Raw genomic sequence first — 14,837 nt, 5'->3', positions numbered from 1 at the left:
TGCCATGTGTTCTCATCTCAGCACCATGTCAGCCATCTGTCACGAGCCATCCTTTGACTGTCATTGCTAAGGCAACACTCTCAGCCTTTTATGAATGAATTTATTGGGATGTGAAATCAGGATGCTTTTCTAACCTAATCTTTCAGTAGGTAAATTCTGTGAAATAATGCCGTTTGTACCATACAGAGTAAAGACTCATTATTGTTCCACTACAGCAACAACACAAAAAATCTCCTTGAAAAGGTAAACATCACTGGCTTCCACATCCAGATTCATACCACCAGTCACCCAGTCCGGTGACTCCATGCCAGGTTTTGTGGGTGATAACCCCCATTTGGTCCCCTGAGCCAAAAGCACATCAGGCTCATCCACATCCTCCTCCTCTCCCGCTCCGTTGTGCCGTCGTCGTCCTCCGGAGCAGACAGGGTGTCAGAGTTCACCTGGTGTGCCGCGCGCTGCGCGCATCCTCCAGGTGTATACTGTACCATGAGGAACCCCCGTCCGCCGCACCTTGATTCGGGGGAGCGTTTTGAGTGTGGCACTCACACAACGGCACTCAGCATAGTGAGCCACTCTGCCTCCAGCCTTTGTTCGTGCGGTGCTGCTCGCTCCTCATCTCTTTTGTTGTCTGCCCTCTTTCAGACGTCGCTGTACTTCGGCCCCGCTGACAGAGCTCCTGAGAGGCCTGCGAGGTAAGCCCTGCATGCGTTTATTGTTCTCACTATACGGACTCCCTCTGTGGCCATTTCTCCTCTTCCCTCTCGTTTCTTTCTTAACCCATTGAGACCGGGAACGCATCTGTGTGTCATTTTTAGATTTCTTTGGGCTATTAAAAAATAGCAGATATACAAGCTCATAGCGCTATGAGCTTTTACATCTGCTTTTTTTTTTTATTGTGAAAATCATGCAAATCTTTGAATATATATATTTTTAAAGCAAACATTTCTAACTCAAATCTTTGCTTCTGGGGATTCTTCAAATGTCTTCAAAATCCTAAAAAAAAACGTATTTTGCTATAATATCAGTAGTTCTCAAACGTTCTTATGTCAAGGACCACCCAAAAATGTATTTGGCCACGGACCCCCCATCTCAAAATATGTTGTTCCAGGAACCCCCCAGAAGCAAAGATTTAAGTTAAAAAATGTTCCCTTTAAAATATATATATATTCAAAGATTTGCACAAAATGTTCACGATTTTTAAAAAATAGCAGATCTACAAGCTCATAGCGCGGCACTTGGTGCCGCGCTATGAGCTTGTAGATCTGCTATTTTTGAATAGCCCTAAAAATGACACACAGATGCGTTCCCGGTCTGAACGGGTTAACTGCAGCAGTGGCCTTGTTGTAAAGCAGCACGGCAGCAGAAAACTCCTCCTGTTCATTCTTGCACCCCCCCTCCCCTCCCCTCCCCATGCTGCTGCAAATATCCTGGGTAGTGTGTGTCTGTATTGCTTTAGTCAGCAGTGATGGGGTGCGTCCCATCCCCCTATCCCCCCCACCCCCAGCTTAACCAACTCTGATCCTGAATAAATTATCCCGGCAAAAACCTATTGATTCTCGTCCTTCAGTCTCCTCCCTCTCTGTCCCTGTCTGTCACCAACGCCACACGCTTCGTTCCGCCGCGTTGTCCCTGTGTGTGAATGGGATGTGTCATGAATAAGTCATGTCATTCATGTAAGTGACATTGAGGGCGTTTGTTTCCACGCAGCGGGCAGACATGCCTGACAATGTTCATACACACACACACACGCACACACACACACACACACACACACACACACACACACACACACACACACACACACACACACACACACACACACACACACACACACACACACACACACACACACACACACACACACACACACACACACACACACACACACACACACACACACACAGTCTCTTCAGTCTTGACTCTGCAGTGCTCCATGTTATTAGACCTCCCGTTGTCCATAAAGGCTTTGTGTCAGATAGTGTCGGTCTTTGTCTCGAATCCTTATTGGTTTAGAGAAGACAATTTGTTGTAAAACAGTATATATACAAAATAGATACATCATTTCTTTTCAAGTCCTGTGCAATGTGTAATACCTGTCTGTTTGGCTTGTGTCGCCTCGTTTGTAAGTGCTGTAGTATAATGTTAGTAGTATAATTGGTCCAGCAATACATTTCACCTGGCATGGTGCCCGTTTTGGATTGATGTGATTGGTTTCCCTCCGCCCTGCAGTGCTGCCAGTGACTACAGGAAACGGAGGAAGTCGGAGCCCTCGGGTTCCCAGTCCAACGCCCAGTCCGAGCCAAGCAGAGCCTCCACGTCCCCCAAGCCGCTGGACCCCTACAGACCCAGCAGCAGCCTGAAGAAACCCGCCATACGCTCCTCACCGTCCTCGCCCTCCAGAGCCAAAGGTACACATAATGTGTGCATAACCTGCAGTCTCATCACATGCTGAAACCCCTCTCTCTCTCTTTCTCTCTTTCTCTCTCTCTCTCTCACACACACACACACACACACACACACTCTCACACACACACACACACACACACACACACACACACACACACACACACACACACACACACACACACACACACACACACACACGTCTCTTTGTCTGTTTCACTGGCATATACTAGCTATGCAGATATTGTACATGATCAGTGAAAGACACTTGCTACATAACGTATGTTTCCAAGCTGCACACACACACAAAATGTCCACTTAATGTACAGCAATAATCTCTGTTATTATGCCCATGGCATGGCAGTGCTGTGTCTGGGGGGAATCATTGACTACGAGGGTTGTGTTGACAGCATGCATGGCTAGGTGATTTGTAGTTTCATTGAGAAGTTAATAACTGAAAGGCAATGTTTTAATGTGCCAACGCAGGGGGTCGGCAAGAATGTTTGGCCTCGGGCCAATTCATTTTATAAGCCATTAATTGGTTGGTTGGCCAGAACATAATCAATGGCTAATTTAAGAACTGGATCTTACAAACAGACTTATTTATACAATAATAACTATATTGCTATAAAAGTTCCAAAATAGATGTGTGTGGTACGTATAACTGCATACTGACAGACAGAACTGGGTAATCAAATGTTACAGTGCAGATAGAAATGCTTGTGTAATAATGTTGTGCAGGCCACATCCTTGAATGTTGCACTTAGTTGTTTAAGGCAGTGGTTTTCAACCGTTTTCATGCCAAGGACCCCTAAATTGATATAAATTTGGCTGCAGACCCCCATCTGAAAATGTTTTGTGCTAGAGATCCCCAGAAGCAAAGATTTGAGTTTAAAATGTTGGCTTTAAAAAATATATGTATTCAAAGATATGCACTCATTTTCAAGATTTTTCAATAATAGCAGATCTGCTGTTTTTGAATAGCCAAAGCTATGTGGTTAAAATGATTGTGATGCTATGTTAACTAGTTTCGCTGGGGGCCCCCTGGTACCCCCCCAAGGCCCCCTGGTGGTCCCCGGACCACTGGTTGAGAACCACTGGTTTAAGGCATGTGAAACACCTGCCTGTCATTCACTCCCACCATGGATAAACATTCTCCAGGTGGGGGTACTGGGGTAGATGTGTTATCTGGACATATACAGTACGTCAGACTGTCAGATATTGTATGTAAATTGTTTACAAAATAATTTGCCAGGTGAGGTCAGATGTTATCGCTGGCCGGCAAGTTCTGGCCCACGGGCCGCCTGTTGCCTACCACTGTCCTACTGTCTGCTGTGTGGTCACATCTTATCTTTGCTCTGATCAATATCTCCTTCTGAATATTGACAATAACATCATCTGCTACTGACTGAGTTCCAGTGCTTCTTCTCTTGTCTTTTCATGTACTATTCCCCCATCTTGCTTCTTTTTCTCCTTTATGCTGTGTGTGTGTGTGTGTGTTTTCTCCCTTAACTTTCCTTTCCTTCCTCTTTCTCTCGCCACGCTGCTCTGTCGCGGGACGTCTTTTGAAAAGGTGGGGACGCATGCAGCATGTACTCACCCCGTTTGAGCCCCCCAGGTCCCTGTCTGTCCCCGGTGCTCTCCAACCGCTCCCGGCCCGATCACGAGGACGAGGAGGACGACGCCAGCCAGACGGAGGAGGGCAGCTCCTCCTCCCGGCGCTCCGTCTGCGTTAAAAACAGCGGCTGGCGGCCGACGAGGCTGCAGGACGGCGAGCCGTCGTGGAGCAGCAGCGTGGACGAGGCTCCGCCCACTCCGCCGCGCAAGCTCAAGTCTCGGAGCTGCGACGACCTCCTGAACGACGGGCACATCGCCGGCGGGCCCAACGGCCACGAGACCACGCGCTCGGAGAGCGCCGGGTCGCTGGTCTGCGACGGAGGAGGGACGCTGGGTCGGGGCGCCGGCGCCGGCGCCCACTCCCTGCCCCGCCTCCACCGCCGGCGGGCGCACGACTCGCCGGGCTTCCTGCAGCTCTACCGCAAGATGCACCACATCGACCGCACGCACCTCATCCCCTCCGACGTCATCCGCTCGGTCCGCGCGCGCATCCTGGACCTGGAGCGCCAGCCGCACCTCCACCGGCACCGCTTCTCCCCCTTCGCCCCCTCCTGGGGCGTGGAGGTGCCGCGTGACGTGGTGCCCAGCCACATATCCAAGTACGAGCAGCTCATACAGAAGTCCAAGTCCATGCCCAACCTGGGGGACAGCGAGGCGCCGTCGGGGACCACCACGCCGGGCGGCTCGTCGTCTCGCGCCAGCAGCGGCGGGGGCGGCACGCCCGGCTACCCCAAGCGACGCTTTTCCATCGAGTCGCTGCTGGAGGAGGACAGCAACGGGAACGGGAACAACGGAGCGGCGCCGCTCTCCACAGAGCACCTGCACGGACCCCGCAGCCCGCCGGAGGGCCAGCCTCGCGTCGGGCCGGACCCTCGACGCGGCCCTCGTAGCTTCCCGCCGCCCCCCGGCATCCCCAACGCCCGGCGGGCCGCCGACGTGGACTACTCCGACAGCGAGCAGGACAACATCGCCTCGGACCTCAGCGACTTCATCCAGGTGGAGGGCTCGTCCTTCTGCAGCGAGAGCGACTTCGACCACTGCTCCCTCACCTCCTCGGAGAGCCTCTACGCCTCCTCCACCCTGCCCCACCCCCACCACCACCACCGCCACGCCCGCCATCACCACCACCACCACCTGCACCACCACCACCACCCGGGCCCCCAGAGCCTGGGCGCCAGCCAGGGCTACCAGCACCGCCACCTGGTCAGCTCCTGTAAGGGCCGCTGCCCGGCCTCCTACACGCGCTTCACCACCATGCTGCGCCACGAGCGGGAGCGGGCGCGCCAGGACCGCCAGAGGCCCCCGCCGAGCCAGCCGAGCCGCGCCGCCGCCGGCCAAAACAGCCAGAGCCACAACCCGCCGACCTCGCCGTCCCAACAAGCGATGTCCAAGCTGGCCTTCCTGGTCAGCCCCGTGCCTTTCCGCAGGAAAAAGGGCTCACCACCTACCTCTAGAAGGAGCGGCGGCGGCGGGGGTCACGGGGGCCGACCCAAGTCCAAAGAGGCCATCTACGAAGCACTGGACCAAGCCCTGAGGGACATTTATGAGCACATCCAGGCGGAGCGGGGCCAGCGGGGGGCCAGGGCGCCCGACGACAGCATCCTGAGGCGGATCCTGTCCGAGCTGCTCCCGGACGTGCCCGAGAGGAGCTCCTCTCTGCGGGCGCTGAGGGACTGCCGGCAAGGGGGGGGTCAGCCCTCCGGCTCGTCGTACCCGGACGGGAGCCCGACGGCGGGGTACGGCTCGTACAGCAGACCCGACCCCTTGCAGTCGCCCCGGCTGCAGTCGCCGCGCACGCAGTCGCCGCGCACACAGTCGCCAATCAGTGCCTGTTACGGACATCACCCAGACGCCTCGAACAATAATGAGTATGGAGTTGAGCAGGCCAATGGGAACGTTCTCTGCTACTCAGGTGGAATGCATAACACGCCTTTCATTCCCCGTCATGTGTCCCTGCACACACACACCAGTTATATTCACTGCTTGCTAATACACCCAACACTATCTAGTCACATTGAGTGTACTGCGTATACATACATATATACACACTAGGGGTGTGCCGATATATCGTCCTGCGATATATCGCGATACGTTTTCGTGACGATATGTATCGTTTTGGGAAAAGAAAATATAGTTTTGGAAAAAAAAGAAAATAAATAATAATAATATATATATTTTTTTTTTCTTTTCTTTTTTTTGCAATAATAATAATGCAAAAACAGAAGTATTTGTTTGCATTTTCTTTTTTTCCCCCCCATATATTTTCATAATAAAAAAGTGCCATATATCGTATCGATATCGTGAGCCCAATATCGTGTATTGTGTATCGTGTATCGTATGATATCGTGAAATCGGCACACCCCTAATACACACACATAATATGGTATATATGAATAAACAAACGCACACACACACACGCACACACACACACACACACACACACACACACACACACACACACACACACACACACACACACACACACACACACACACACACACACACAACAATCATACACAGATACACTCATGCATGCACAGCTTCAGTGGTGGTTGTGCAGTATATCCCTCAGTGTTGCCTGTCCACCACACCCATCCACAGCCTGCTGCTTCCCATCAGTGAAATATCGGTTTAATGAACTTTTTGTTGAATTTTCATTTATTTTTTGTTTATGAATTATTGTCTTGTGCCCTGAGTTGTCATACTTTTCCTTTCCTTTTGAGACATTGATTTGGAAAGTCTTTGTTTGTAAAGTTGTGTGTATTAATATTATTATGGAATGTTTTCTTCCTGTTTTCTTATATCTTTTGTTTTATTTTATTGCAGGTTTTTTACAATACATGTAATCCATTAAATCCATATCTTCTTCACTTGTTTAATTCATCCTTAATCATTTTTATACATTTTTAATACATATACAAACAAACATTAATAATACAAAGAAAAGAGGGAAATAAAGAAAGTAGAAGTAAAAGGAAAGAAATTAAACTAGACAATTCAAAATAGGGATAGCTTTCCTGTCGTACTCTTGAATGTACTTTTATACTTTTACATTTATTTCTGAGACCCATTTGTTTTCTTATATCTTAAAGTAAGTAATGAACTCAAACTTAGTTCAGCTCATTTGTACAGTTGCATGTGTTTCCTGTATCATAGTATGGGAAAAGCCAAACCTCATGTTTCTTTCCCTGTGAAGTGGAAATAACATATAGTTGTATTATAATGTTATATATATATTTTTATCATACATGTTTGCCACCATCTTTCAATCCCCACCCATTCAATATTATCACTAAGACATTTCTTCTGCATGCATGAGTCATGAGCATGGTCACCATGGTAACTTCTTTGACCTTGTCTCCACCAATCACAGACCAGGATGTCTCCAGGAGTTACTCTACCTTGGATGGACGCCACACGCCCCAGAACAGAAGGTCCACGCCAGACAAAGAGGTACTGCACAGCACGGATCTCACACCATGTGGCTTGGTCATATTCTAGTGAGAGTTAGCCTCGCTCCCAGCCTTTACTCATCTACAAAGAGATAAAGCCTGGTGCAGTGTCTATAGTAGAGCTCTTTACGGGCCCCCCCGATTCCGAAAATACCCGACAAGACCCGAGATCGGTCAGCTTTATCTCGGAACTCAGTTCTGTCTATCATTGTGTGTAATACCCGAGTGGATCCGAGAAGACCTGTAGTATGCCTACTGTGTGTGCGTGCGGCTGCACTAATCAGGAGAGAAACACAATGTGAAGTGCTGTTTAACTTGTGTGTGAAGTTTTAGACCAGGGGTGTCAAACTCCTTTTGGGGTGCGGGCCCACATTGGTCATAAGGTGACTTGATGTGGGCCGCAACCAGTTGCAGGCGCACATGCGCGCTCACTCGCATTCAGTTTTTCAGCATTGTTTTTCAGTCTGTTGTCTCAGTCACTGCTACTAACTACAGTATATCACTTTTAAAATAATTAGACTGACCTAGGATCAGGTTTAGTGCAGCAGCGACATGAATGGCTGTGCATCTTGCGTGATGTTTTAGGCTGGTTGCTCAAAAAAGTTTAGCTATGCAATACATGCGCACCAGTGGTGGAAGAAGTACCGGAATTCAAAATTTACTTGAGTAAAAGTGCAAAAGTCTTGGTATCAAAATGTACTTACAAAAGTAGAAAGTACTCATTATGCAATGACGCAATGCGTTGTTGCATAATGAGTACAGTAGTACAGTACTTGAGTAAATGTACATAGTTAATACCTCTGCGCATATTTATTTATTTTTGTATTGTTTCATATGCGCTTTTTTGAGGGGGTGTTTGCAGGGTTGGGTCTTAAAATCTCGGAAATAATCGGGTCACGGAACAAATTTCACCTGTCCAATTAGGGTCCGGGTCCGTAAAAAAAGAAAGAAAGTCGGAACGGGTCTTAATCGGACGAAATTGTCACGGGTCCACTCGGGTTTGGTTTTGTTATTTGAAAAAAAACTCGAAATGGGTCTGAATCGGATCAGACTTCACAGGTCCATTTCGGTTCTGGTCCAATTTTTTGCGAACCGTGAAGAGCTCTATTCTATAGAGGGGCAGGACTTCCGTCATATGTATTTCCCCCGGAAACTATCTTTTTCGACCAATCACAACACTCGTTTCATTCACAGAGAATGTAAACAGATTTGTAAAGCGTCAACGTAATTTCCTTGGGCGGTACTTCCACCAAGTTCCGGTACTTCCGTGCAGACACTCAACCGGCTTGGTCTTGCCTAGCGTGAGTGAGAGTTAACACAATTGTGGATGGATGGATGGATGGACATAGCTCTGGTCCATAGCCTAGAAGGAGTTCTCCTTAAGGCTATGGGACTTTCGAGAAAAATTCCATTGACCGGATCTGAGGGCGCAGCGGAGTGACTAAATAATGTTTTCTTTCCGGTGAAATATTTTACATTTTGGCCAAAAAGTGTATTTTAGACGTGAGGTGGGGGGCTCAGAGTGTTCTCACTTAGTAGAGTTGGCTTTCAACTCCATAAAACCGTCTCTGTTTTGGTGAGTAGCAAAAGTGTATTTTTTATTTTTACTGCAGCGCAAAGCCTTGAAAGTCCCATAGCCTTAAGGTGAACTCCTTCTAGGATATGGACCAGAGCTAGGATGGACAGACATATTGAATGATTGATTGAATGATTGATTGATTGATAAATACTCAAACTTTTACATTTCAAGAACCCCCCTTCAACTCTGACAGTATACAAATGGAACCAAATGGACCCGTCAGGGTCCATTTGGTTCCATTTGCACACTGTCAGAGTTACAGACTTGTGAGGGTCAATTTAGAACCCCCTCAAGGAACCCTGAGAGACCCAGGACCTCAATTTGAGAACCGCTGGTGTAGACAGACAGGCAGACAGACAGTTCCTCTGTTTGCACTGCAGTACTGCTGGTTTTCTGTCCAACCCACCCCAGAGGTTAAGCCACTTGGGACTTGGCACTGTGGTCATTATTCCATCTGGATTCCATTTGGATTACTGGGACACACAGGGGAATGCAACCTCCTACATGGTTAGAAAGAAAATCAGCAATAATAGTAGAGGTCTCTCCATCTAAGGACAAGCGGTTGAAGAACCACCGTTCCAGCTAATAATGCATGCTGCTCTCTCTCTCTCTCTCTTGCTCTCGCTCTCTCTCTCTCTCTCTCTCTCTCTCTCTCTCTCTCTCTCTCTCTCTCTCTCTCTCTCTCTCTCTCTCTCTCTCTCTCTGTCATCTCCCTAGGTCTCCCATAAACAGATGACTCAACTTATTCTGTTCTCTCTCCTCCATCAGAAACAGCCAGCCAGAGCCATTTACGATTTTAAGGCACAAACGGCTAAGTGAGTACAGTAAAAACCTTGACGGCACGTGCACATGAGGAGGAGGACATTCTTGGAGCATGTTTGTGTCTTAACATGCATTACAGATCGCCTTTTTCACTCATTGCATCGTTCAACATTCACAGCTCTTTAAACATTGCACTTTAAAGGGATAGTTCACCCCCAAAATGACCTTTTTTTCCTTCTATCGATTACTCACAAGTCACACAAAGGAGACTCTTTGTGTTTCCTACCGGAACCCACTGCTTGTCATCAAATGATTGGCTTAGGAATGTGACAAAAACAAAAAAATGTCCCATGAATTCAAGTCTCCATGGGGGTGAGTAATCGATAGGGGAAAAAATCATTTTGTGGGTGAACTATCCCTTTAAAACCTCCTGATTCCACTGTACTAACCTGTGTACCGAACGAATGCAAAATAATACTAACAATTTGGCTGATACCCAATGTACTTAGAAGGGTGCAAACACACAAAATAAAGGCATATTATGGCATTTTACTGGCAAAAAGTGAGTGAGTGATGGGAACCACTGCCTTACACTGCCACCCTGTGGCTGTCTGCTTAAACATCATCAACAAGCCTTTCCCCACTACCATTTTCCAGTCAGTACAATTTAATTAATACAGTTAATACACCGGTTAATAGAGTGTCAAGGCCATGTGTGTGCCAAAGTGTTTGTTGTTGTTGTTATTTACCTCAGATGGAAATGCAAGGCACTCTTCTAAAATGCTCATCCTGTAGCACTTGAGAGCAGAGCGATTTACTCGAGATCGACACAAATGGATTTAAATTCTCTATAGCACTTGTGTATTGATAACATACTTTTAGACCAGCAGAAATGTATACAGTACACAGTGAGCAACTGTATGGGCTATTTCTCCCCTAAAATGTATACAGTAGATCAGGGGTTTTCAACAGGGGGTCCGGGACCCCTAGGGGGTCCTCAGAGTCACTACAGGGGGTCCGCCAAATCTTTGTGTGATATGATTCTTTTTTAACCTTAACCTTTTTACCTTACCTTGAACCCTAGCATCCATTTTCTGAGGAGAACTTTAGCCAAAAATAGCCGATCTACAAGATTGTAGATTGGCTATTTTTGGCTAAGAGGTATAAGGTGTAGAGGGGAAAAAAGAGCAGACCACGTAAACAAAAAAAGTTTATCTGAAACACAATGTTATACAATATAGAGGGGGTCCCTGCTTCATCTCTCTCTCAGCTAAGGGGTCCTTGGCCTGAAAACGTTGAAGACCCCTGCAGTAGATCATTTACAGTAGAGACAAGCTCAACTCGACTTTCTGCAAGCTGTCAAAGACAGACACACCGAACGTTACTCCTCCCCGGCCTGTCAGCTCTCCTGCCGGGGCACGGCTGGAGCGATGTCTATAGCGTTTGTCTTGCCCCTCCTCGACTGTGATTGAACTCCCGGGTTAAAGAGTTTTTCAACTCTCTGCGACCAGATAAAAAGCCAAACGTGCAAGGCTCAGTGCAAAATAGACGGAAATAGTCGGACATATACATTGCTCAGGGAAAAAAAGGCCTTTGTGGACGCTGACAAAAAAAAACGCGTATTCAGATACGACAGTAAATCATTTCTTCTCGGTTGCAGAAAGGTTACGTTTTGTCCACTCTACCGACCCCCATCATAATGTCTCTGCCACTGTAATGGCATAAATTGCTGTGTTGTGTCTTGGAGCAGAGTGCATGAATATAAAGCCGAAGGTTTGCAGTGCTTCACTGACTCATGCTGTGATGGATGCCCTTGCTGATGTCTTTTTAATGAAGCCCAGTCTGCTTGGTGGAGTTTGCTCTGCATCGTGGGGGAAAAGCATTGTCCCTGTTCCTGTAGTAATGTCTTCATCATATCGCTTGCTTATGTTCATGTAACATCGAAATCAGTCAGATGTCGCTGACAAAAGAAGAAGAATGTATGTGCACTCTCAGAAAGAGGATAGATTGTTATTAGTTAATTATTAGCTCATGTCCTGAGAGATGGGTCAAGTTACAAGTAGGGCTGTCACGATTACAAAGTTGACGATTAATTGTCACTCAAATAATTGCGATTAACGATTTCATTGTGTGTTTGGCATTGAACATTGGGACATTAATAAAGCCTTTTAGGCTTCGTAATAAAAAATTGCACAGGGCAGATATGACAAATAACTGAAATATACAAAGAAATTATTGACATATTTAATCATTGTATGCACATAAAAACAGCCGAAATAGCTGATCTACAAGCTTACAACGCGTCACAGAGTGACACGTTGTAAGCTTGTAGATCAGCTATTTATTTACGATTATGACGATTATGCAAAAAGAATTGCAATTATCTCAAATAATTGCGATTAGACGATTATGTAATAATTGTGACAGGCCCAGTTATAAGCCAACTGTCACCAACCTCGACACTTGTTGAGTTACTGTTATATCTCTCCACCAAAATGTGCAATGGTCACAAATCCCATTTTTAAGTGCAAAGTCCAAACGTGTTGCAGCGACATCTCACTGATATCAGTGGAACAGGTAACACATGAGCCAAGCTAAAACCAAACGGAAGTCAACTGTAGTGTACTGCACTCGCAATGACTCTTAAGTGAAGGTACGTATGGTAAAAATGCGGTACAGATGTGGTAAAGTTGCGGTACAGATGTGCTGAAGATGCGGTGCAGATGTGGTAGAGATATGGTACAAACGCAGTGTCTTGTGTTCCAGGGAGCTGACCTTTAAGAAGGGAGATGCAGTGAACATCATTCGACAGATAGACACCAACTGGTATGAAGGAGAGCACCGCGGAAGAGTGGGAATTTTCCCCATCTCATATGTGGAGGTGTGTCATTTACAGCAGTGCTTTTCACACGTCTTCTAAATCCTAACAGTAATCCTAAAAAAAATACATCTCAACATATTTTGTTCCAGGAACCCCTAGCCCTGGTTCAGAGCGTTAGTGAGGCGCTCGGCTCTGCTCATAGACAAGGAATCCCGCTGCCCTGCGAAGGAAATAATTTTATTTACTCCACTGCGCCCTCTACAGATCTGGTCAATATAAATTACCATTGACCAGATCTGTAGAGGGCGCGGAGGAGTAAATAAAATAATTTCCATCTGGCGGACATGTTTTATTTTCTGCCCAAAAAGTGTATTATACAGAGAAGGTGGGGTGCTGATAGGCTTCCCACCTTCGAGAATAGACAACAACACAAAACAGCGGTGAGTAGCGAAGTAGTTTTGTTTATTTTTTACTACAGTTGGAGCCCTCGCAGGGCAGTGGAATTCCTTGTCTATGAGCAGAGCCTTGCAGGGCGTTAGAGAGAACTCACTAACGCTCTGGACCAGGGCTAAGGAACCCCCAAAAGCAAATATTTGAGTTAAAAATGATATATATTCAAAGATTTGCTCACATTTTCCACGATTTTTCAAAAAATAGCAGATATACTACTGTACAAGCTCATAGCGCGGCACCTTTTTAATCTGAGAAATCTTAACATGACACGGATGCGTTTCCCGGTCTTAACGGGTTAAGCTTAACTCCCTCCCGTCCCATCCTTTTGTAGAAGATGCCGTCGGCGGAGAAGCAGCAGCCCGTCAGGCCTCCTCCACCAGCACACGTTAGAGAGATCGGGGAGGCGGTGGCTCGCTACAACTTCAACGCCGACACCAACGTGGAGCTTTCTCTGAGAAAGGTCAGCTTGGTTATATGGGGCAAAAACTAAGCTACGATGACTAAAACTAAGACTAAATATATTGACAATTTCGTCAACAAATAAAAAATAGACTATGTTAGGGAGGGACGAGTGGAGAATAGATCCAGTAGAACTAAAAGACAAGTAATTTTATGTTTGGTTGTACTCGGGTGTTGCGCTCCGAAACTAGCCGATCTACAAGCTCACAACGCGTCGCGCTGCGACGCGTTGTGAGCTTGTAGATCGGCTAGTTTCGGAGCGCAACACCCAATTGTAAAATCAGCCATTACGACACCATCAAGGCATCGCCCAAAATACATTTTAGTCGACTAAATCAACTGTAGATTTAGTCGACTATAATCTTAACTAAATCAAAAATGTCTGTGTGTGCGTGTGTGTGTGTGTGTGTGTGTGTGTGTGTGTGTGTGTGTGTGTGTGTGTATGTGCATGTCCCTCTCCAGGGTGAGAAAGTGATCCTGGTGAGGCAGGTGGACGAGAACTGGTACGAGGGGAAGATCCCAGACAGCACCAAGCAGGGCATTTTCCCCGTTTCCTACGTGGACATCGTCAAACGCTCGCCGTCCAAGAGCCCCGCCCACCACCATCACCACGTAGACCCCCACGGTTACCCCAGCAGCCGCACACCTAGCTCCACCCCCACCAAGGTAGGAACGCGGGACCCTTACTTTTTTTTATAGGATTTTCATAGACATACAACCCCCACATATACCCCACCCTCCCTGGTTAAAAACAACTACAGTAGTAAATCATTTGTTGGAAGTTGGAAATAAAATAGACATGAAAATAAAATGGTAAAATGAGCCTTAGTAAGCTTAAAGGAGGAGTTCACCCAAAAAATGACTTTTTTTCTATCAATTGCACACCCTATGAAGCCTTGAATCCATGGATTCTTTTTTGTTTTTGTCGCATTCCTAAGCTAATAATTTGATTCCCGTCTCCTACCGGCTAATGTATCCGGTAGGAGACACAAAGTAGATTATTTGTGTCTCCTACCGGAAATACACCCGGTCATCAAATTATTGTCTTAGGAATGCCACAAAAACAAAAATAAATCCATGAAATCAAGGCTTCATGGGGTGTGTAATTGATAGAAAATAAGTAATTTTTTGGGTGAACTCCTCCTTTAAGGGGGTTTAGCATATCCAGGCCAGACAATAGTACAACATTACATTATTTTTAAAACCATCAAATTATATTAACTCATGAATCAAAATCTGAAACATTAGGCTTTGTGAAATGGTTGTAGATATTCAACTCAACTGTCAGAAT

The 14,837-nt window shown here is 46.6% G+C and overlaps 2 protein-coding genes across 2 annotated transcripts in view; one reads left to right on the top strand and one right to left on the bottom strand.

The window, feature by feature from the left end:
- LOC311033576 (ecto-ADP-ribosyltransferase 4-like) overlaps positions 1-14,837 on the bottom strand; it is a 178,267-nt gene that overhangs the window by 106,977 nt on the left and 56,453 nt on the right. The window lies entirely within an intron of this gene.
- sorbs2a (sorbin and SH3 domain containing 2a) overlaps positions 1-14,837 on the top strand; it is a gene marked incomplete at its 5' end in the record, with an annotated part of 60,533 nt that overhangs the window by 33,159 nt on the left and 12,537 nt on the right. Inside the window, 8 exons of the mRNA XM_084071716.1 lie at positions 643-692; positions 2,230-2,408; positions 4,022-5,932; positions 7,394-7,473; positions 9,820-9,866; positions 12,580-12,694; positions 13,419-13,547; positions 14,009-14,212. Of these exons, the coding sequence (XP_083927842.1) occupies positions 643-692; positions 2,230-2,408; positions 4,022-5,932; positions 7,394-7,473; positions 9,820-9,866; positions 12,580-12,694; positions 13,419-13,547; positions 14,009-14,212 (2,715 nt within the window). The remainder of the gene's footprint in view (positions 1-642; positions 693-2,229; positions 2,409-4,021; positions 5,933-7,393; positions 7,474-9,819; positions 9,867-12,579; positions 12,695-13,418; positions 13,548-14,008; positions 14,213-14,837) is intronic.

This window comes from Gymnoscopelus microlampas (assembly GCF_963454915.1).
Source record: "Gymnoscopelus microlampas genome assembly, chromosome: 2".
Classification (NCBI taxonomy): Eukaryota; Metazoa; Chordata; class Actinopteri; order Myctophiformes; family Myctophidae; genus Gymnoscopelus; species Gymnoscopelus microlampas.
Note: the sequence above shows the minus strand (reverse complement) of the source record. Positions and strands in the feature narration are given on the sequence as shown.